At 34.7% G+C, this 6,710-nt stretch overlaps 1 protein-coding gene across 2 annotated transcripts; it reads right to left on the bottom strand.

Annotated features, from left to right (window-relative positions):
* Positions 828 to 5,866, bottom strand: LOC18606254 (asparagine--tRNA ligase, chloroplastic/mitochondrial). Of its 2 annotated transcripts, none has more exons than XM_007039771.2 (15): positions 5,375 to 5,866; positions 5,235 to 5,303; positions 4,833 to 4,943; positions 4,277 to 4,381; positions 3,917 to 4,054; positions 3,584 to 3,664; positions 3,099 to 3,176; positions 2,942 to 3,010; positions 2,738 to 2,812; positions 2,510 to 2,593; positions 2,232 to 2,318; positions 1,913 to 2,008; positions 1,743 to 1,817; positions 1,370 to 1,496; positions 828 to 1,199 (listed from the first exon to the last, which is right to left on the bottom strand). In XM_007039771.2, the coding sequence occupies exons 1-15, from the start codon at positions 5,774 to 5,776 to the stop codon at positions 1,084 to 1,086; spliced, it is 1,713 nt and encodes a 570-aa protein (XP_007039833.2). In that variant the 5' UTR covers positions 5,777 to 5,866; the 3' UTR covers positions 828 to 1,083. The 2 variants fall into 2 exon arrangements, 1 of the variants encoding a protein (XP_007039833.2); XR_001927284.1 differs by having other exon boundaries at positions 910 to 1,199; positions 1,902 to 2,008.

The raw sequence follows: 6,710 nt of genomic DNA on the forward strand, positions 1-6,710 counted from the left end.
GCCAGATCGGCGTTTCCCCACGGCTGGATCTGGCCGTGGAGTGCCAGATCCAACCGTGGGATCTGGTCGGGAAGCACCAGATCCGGTGCTTCCCGCGGTGAGATCTGGCCGTTGAGTGCCAGATCTGGCTGGATCTCGGTTCAATATTGTCGGAAAAGACTAGATCGACGTTTTTCGATCATATTCCGTTGCTGCCGTTGCCGTCGTCGCCGTTGCCGCCGCCGGTGTTGAGTTCCAGTTAGAGAGAGAATGAGAGAGGGAGAAGAGAGAGAAAGAAAAGGGAAAATGAGAGAAAAAAAGTATTTATAGGTATAGGGTTGTAATATTTTTAGGTTATAAGGGCTATTTTGGTCATTATATATTTGAAAGCTATTCCATGAACCATGGAATAGCTATTACTGGGGGGGAAAAGAAATAGCTAAAGATGACTTTTAACCTATTTGACAGAATTTTTATTCCTGCGAAATTGCTATTCCGTATTTCAATTTGGTACCAAACGAAGGAATAAAAAATGACCGAATAGAGGGGGAATAGCTATGCTATTCCCCGTACCAAACGTGCCAGCAGAGGTTTGCTTAGCAGAGAGAAAGATGCGATTCGGGGAAGACAAGAGTGGATAAGGGAAAATATGGTAAAAATTTTACTTGTTAAATCTTATTTCTCTAATTGAGTCCCAACAAAATTTTGTTGGTATTTTTCTTTTATCCTTTTGGAAGAGACTTAAACATGAAAGATAGAAGTAAATATTCTGCCATAATTTGCTTGTTTTTTTTTATTGTACAATATTGAAAATCCAACTGAGCATTAGTTTTAAACATGAGAATTCACTTATAAATCTAAATTTTATTACAAATTCATTTTAGAACAAAATTAATTTCAGTTTTTCAATCTCATAAATTACAACATAGCTTTTTTTTTTTTTTTTTATTTCTTTACAAAAGGATAGGGCAAAAGGTAGCCAACTAGTCTTCAGCACCCTACCAGAACAGAAGAGATCTCTTGTATGTAACTGTAATGAGAAAGGAATCGACAGAATCTCAAAACTGCTTAAACACCCAGAAAAATTCTAAACTAGTTGCACCACTAAAATTCAGCTGAACCAGGTGTCCTTGGGAACGGTATTGTATCTCTTATATTCTCAATTCCAGTGGCAAACTGCACAAGTCTTTCAAAGCCAAGTCCAAAGCCCGCATGAGGAACTGGCAAAGAACATATTTGACAGAGGATTTATAATGGCAAATGCAATTAAATGGTAAGAGTCTAAGACAACACTGTAGTGAAAGAAAAACACGGGAAAGCAAATGGTTGAAACTGAACAGTTCTCAGGGCTCAGCAGCTATTGCACAAGTTTACGAGAGGGATCCCTAACCTGAACCATAACGACGCAGATCAAGATACCACCAGTAGCTCTCCTTACTAAGCTTCAGCTCATCTAAACGATTTTCCAGATACTCAAGTCGTTCTTCTCTTTGGCTTCCACCAATGAGCTCGCCAACCTAATAAATTGTAAACAAGAAAAGTAACTGCAATGAATTTGCCAACCAAGGAAAAGGATATAACTAGAATAACATTCTTATAGAAGAGCATCACATATGTTTGTATCAAAAAAAAAAAAAAAGGAGCATCATGTATATCAGCTGAACTTATACATTCGAATATACATCAATAATGAGATAGTAGGATGGACTTAAGATTCACAGCAAATTTGTTGGCAACATTACATAAATGAAGAAAATATTTACCCGAGGTACCAACATATCCATCGCTGCTACAGTCCTCCCATCATCATTTTGCCGCATATAGAATGCCTTGATCTCCTGAGAGTTTTACATTAAAGAACTTCAGGCATTAAAATATTAAAAGCAGATAAAATCCCAACATACAGAAGAGTGATGAGAGACCAATTGCATGCCTTTGGATAATCCCTAATTATAACAGGGCATCCATTAAATGCCTCTTCAGTTATGTAACGTTCATGCTCACTTTGCAAATCACATCCCCATTTCAACTGCAAAAGAAACCAAGAGTAAGAAATCTTCAATAGGCATAACTATCCAGACAAACTTATGGGAGGATTATCTCTGAAAGGCTTGGCTAACAATCACAAATTTAAGCAAGTTATATTCATGGCAGGAAAGAGTTATCTTGGTATTTAATCAGAAATGAATAGAAAAACCGTGACACAAGAAAAAGTTTTATATAGGTTTGAACAGAAAAGAAACATGCAATACCGGAAATTCAAATTTCTTTTTTGCTTTTAGAAGAAGCTCAATTGCATCAGTATATGGCAACTGCACAAAGTCTTTCTCAGCCACATCCTGTTCATCAAATAAAAGTCACCCACATATCAGTACAAGTAACATTGCCAGTAACGGTTTTAAGCTCAATAGAAGGGGGTAATCAAAATCTAGAAGATCAAATAACGTGCAACACCCTCACAGCTCAACTCAGAAAAAAGGTTGGATAGATGATAGAAAAAGGTAATGTAAGATACACATAGAGCTCATACATTCAGTCGATCAATGATCCCTTTCTCAATCCAAGTGTTGAAAAATTCCATGTCTTCCTTGCAATTATCAAGCACATGTCTCACCTTCCATAAAAAACAGTATATATTACTCCAAATTCACTCAGAAATATACCACTAAAGAATTTCAGTGTGTGTGCTATGAGCTTCTGACTCTATAGTCTAGCAACAAAGAGACAAATTCACAAATAGATGTGAAAAGCAACATACTACATACTGGAGATATGCAGTTGCACAGGCCGTGTCATCATTCAGATCAGCAAAAGCGAGTTCTGGTTCAATCATCTAAACAAAAAGGGGGAACAAGTTCTCAGAGACAATGTTTAGTAAGGCAAGGCTTAACAAAATTAGCGAAAAGGATGTGGAGTCAAATTGAGAGTCAGAAATTTACAAGGCTAAATCAACAATGTTTACCCAAAATTCAGCCAAGTGTCTAGTTGTGTTCGAATTTTCTGCTCGAAAGGTGGGTCCAAATGTATACACCTGACAAAGTATAAAAGTACTGTGTTATTTCTTGAATTGGTTACCTTCCCATTTTAAATTGATATGAGAACAAGCAGAAGAAGTATACATCCGAAAGAGCAGTAGCGTATGTTTCAGCATTAAGTTGACCTGAAACTGTCAAGAATGCTGGTTTGCCAAAAAAATCCTGGCATATGAAAATAGGACATAAGTATTACATTAGTGGCATTCAAAACACATCACTGATTTTTTGAGAGAGGTGCAAACTGCACACAAGATTTCAGACATAAATACAAAAATAGACAATGACAACTGCAGCACAAGAAAAGTTTACTAGTACATTTCCAGAGAAATGTCTGATGAACTAACTCATCAATTGCACAGCTGATGCACAGAGCTGAGTAAGTTATAAAACCAAAGACAGTTGGCTGCCTCTCTGCATTTGAAGAGCCTTGAAATGCAAAAAGTAGGCACACTTTCATTTATAAAAGGTTAAGAATTTTAAAGAGGGATTAGATAAAGTTCTTAAACATTTTGCCCGAAGGCAGCTCTATGTAGTAGCATTGGAAACAGAGTGAAGCAAATCTAACTCACCTGTGACCAATCAATTAATCCATCCTTTGTATTTGGAATGGCTCGGACAGGAGAATCAGTGGCTTCCCTGGAGCTTGGAATCTATTAATTAAGAAAAACTTTATGAATCATAAATAAAGATATCTGACAAGCTATAACATAATTGTACAATAATTGCTAATAAGTTTTTACCTGAACCATTACATTCTTTTTAGCAGCATACTTTTACACATAGAAAGTTGTTTAAAGTAAAGTGGAATCGTGGATTAAATTTTAACAGTTAAAACATAAAAAGAAAAACAAAGTAGCTATTAGGGAAAAAAACCTAAATCTGTTAAAAGTTATTGTTCATACCAAAGTAGTAACACAGAACTGTTCACCAGCTCCTTCACAATCTGAAGCTGTAATGATAGGACTAGAGATCCACACAAAACCATTTTCCTGGAAAAATTTATGCGTTGCATAAGCCAAAGCATTCCTCACTCGTGCAACCTAAAAAGAAGTTATAAGCAACCATGCTCAGCAAATAGCAAGCAAAAGTTACAACTGCAATAATGGAAAACGATAAAGGAGAGATAAAATACTAGATAGTCACAGGAAAAGAAACCCACATCAAGAAAGCAACAATGGCTTGCAAAAATTATGGCACAATAGTAAAAGTAAATGAATATAATAGCAACTAGAGATGATAGTAAACAAGCAGCAGAACCATACCGCACCAAATGTGTTTGTTCTAGGACGAAGATGAGCTTTAGTCCTCAAAAATTCTCGGCTGACCTTTTTCTTTTGAATGGGATAGGAAGGATCACTTTGTCCAACCTGACAAAAAATGATGCATGCAATTAGTACAAAGATTCCACTAGAAGTTTAAATTTCCATATCATAATATGGTAAAGAAGTTTCATTTAGTGACCCAAGAGAGGAAAATGCAGTAATATCAATGCAATATAACACATTCATTGTCCGTTACTCCATTTCTGAACGCCTAGTCAAGGAAAAGGATAGCAAGGAAAACCAATTTAGGATAAAAGCGGAGAGGAATCACCAAGTAGCAATGTATTATGCAGTATGATGAGTGAAAATTTATTAGCTAAAAGATCTCCTTAGTTTAAGTCCAAAAATAATACTAATAATTTTCTGATTCCATAAAGCAACTTCGGCAGTTTGCAGATGCAGACCACTTGAGTTAATTGTCACAGCAAATTAGATGGATAACCTCTGACATATCAATAATCAAATTTGACAAGAGAAACAGGGAAGTCTACCATACCACAACAACTTTGTCAACCTTCAATTCCACTTTCTGCTTTGCTCCTTGGCTAGCCACCAAAGTCCCTTGTACCCATATAGATGCACCAGTAGCAATCAACCCAGATTCCACCTACAAGCTTGAAACATATAATAATTGGCAACCATATCAAAAGAATAACAACAACGATATCCCAAGTACAAACATAAATTGAAAATTCCACTTTTGGCACAAGAAATTTAATGGGATAGGAATGAAGCGCCCATCCTAACCAACCCATACTAATAAAATAGTGCTAAGAAACTGTAACCAATTAATAATATCTTTAAGAAACTAAAATATCAATACTGAAATGAAAAAGCAAGAATTTTAAAAATTCAATTTCATGGATAAGAAAGATTCAATATTTCGGCCCGGCGGTACCTGATCATAACCTTCAGCATCCGAATTCATCACGCATTGCATGTTTGAAAGGCATGAGCCATCATTTACCTATAAAATATAATAGCAGCATTAACATGAATTAATTGGGGAAAAAAAAAACTCTAAAAATTGAGTGTTACCTCAAGGAATGTAACGCTGCTTTGAACCCGGAGAGTCCGTACCCAACCCATAACCACCAGAGTCTGCCCGACCCGATCCAAACCTCCATCGGGTCCTCCTTTTATGTCGGCGATTTTCAACTTCTTCCTAAACTCGCCTACTGTATTCCCCATTTCACCAACTTTCTTTTCCTGGAATTCCGTTTTTGTCCTTTCTCCGGACTGTAGCGCTGCAGAAACAACGGAGCAAAAGCATCGTTTCGGAGGAACGGTTGAGTGAAACTGGAATGGTCGGCGAGGAAGTGGCGGGGAAAGGCGAGGAGTTGTTAGGTTTTTGGAATAGAAGGAAAGGAATCGGAGGGTAGAGTAGGGTTTGTACCGGAGAGGAGTGGCTGGTGCTAAAGCAGCAGCAGCAGCCGCCATTTTGCGCTACTCGTTCCTTTGCTTGGATTGGGCTGTTTGTTTGCTGGTGTGCTTTGAACGTATTCTTTTTCTTCACCCTTTTTTTTTTCGTTTTTCTTTTTTAACTAAACATACCAGAAATTAGTTTTTTTTTTTTGCTATAAAAGTAAACTAGACAAACACACAATTACAAAGAATTAAAAAAAATAAAACGCTAAAAATGACTCAATTATGATATAATATTTTCAAAATTAGTCAATTAAAAATATAATTTTTATTTTAATTAATTAATTTTATAATAAATTTAGATTTATAATTAATCTTATCTTATTTATACTTACGAATTGAGTAAAGATTATAACCAATAATAGATAAAAAGGTATTTGATATTTAAATAAGATTAAAATAATTTATAAACGGATTAAGATAAGGAACAAGTAATAATTTTAAGATATTTATTATCTAAATTTGATTATAAATATTTAATTTTTTAATATGATTTTAATTTTTAATATATGTATTACATAAAAAATGATATATTACTTATTTTAATTAATATAATCCAAATAGACAATTCCTTTTAATTTTTTATTAATTTAATTTAAATAATAAAAATTACATAAAATGATCAAATTTTATTTTTTTATTATTAAATTTAGATTGAATTGAGTTTTGTAACCGTACTCATATAATTTTTAATTAAATAAATAAATTCATTTTTTTAATAAGATATTGTTAATCGATTTTAAATAAAATATGATTATTAAATTGAAAAATACTTTCGAAATTAAGTACTCGCCATTTGTACTATGGACTAACATCAAGTAAAACAATTGGACATCTAAATAGAATACAACTGATTAGAAATGGAAAAAAGAAAAAGAAGGAGCAAGAAAAAAATTTGAAGAAAATAACTCATGTGCTCTCTACAGAAAACCCCCAAACCCACTATGCT

The sequence above is a fragment of the Theobroma cacao genome, chromosome 3, assembly GCF_000208745.1.
Source record: "Theobroma cacao cultivar B97-61/B2 chromosome 3, Criollo_cocoa_genome_V2, whole genome shotgun sequence".
NCBI classification, from domain to species: domain Eukaryota; kingdom Viridiplantae; phylum Streptophyta; class Magnoliopsida; order Malvales; family Malvaceae; genus Theobroma; species Theobroma cacao.

Coding starts and splice junctions, on each gene's coding strand:
- LOC18606254 (XM_007039771.2), bottom strand. CDS start 5,776: ATGGCGGCTGCTGCTGCTGCTTTAGCACCAGCCACTCCTCTCCGGTAC. Junction 4,944..5,234: donor ATGCTGAAGGTTATGATCAG/GTACCGCCGGGC, acceptor TCAAGCTTGTAG/GTGGAATCTGGGTTGATTGC. Junction 4,382..4,832: donor AGGTTGACAAAGTTGTTGTG/GTATGGTAGACT, acceptor ATTTTTTGTCAG/GTTGGACAAAGTGATCCTTC.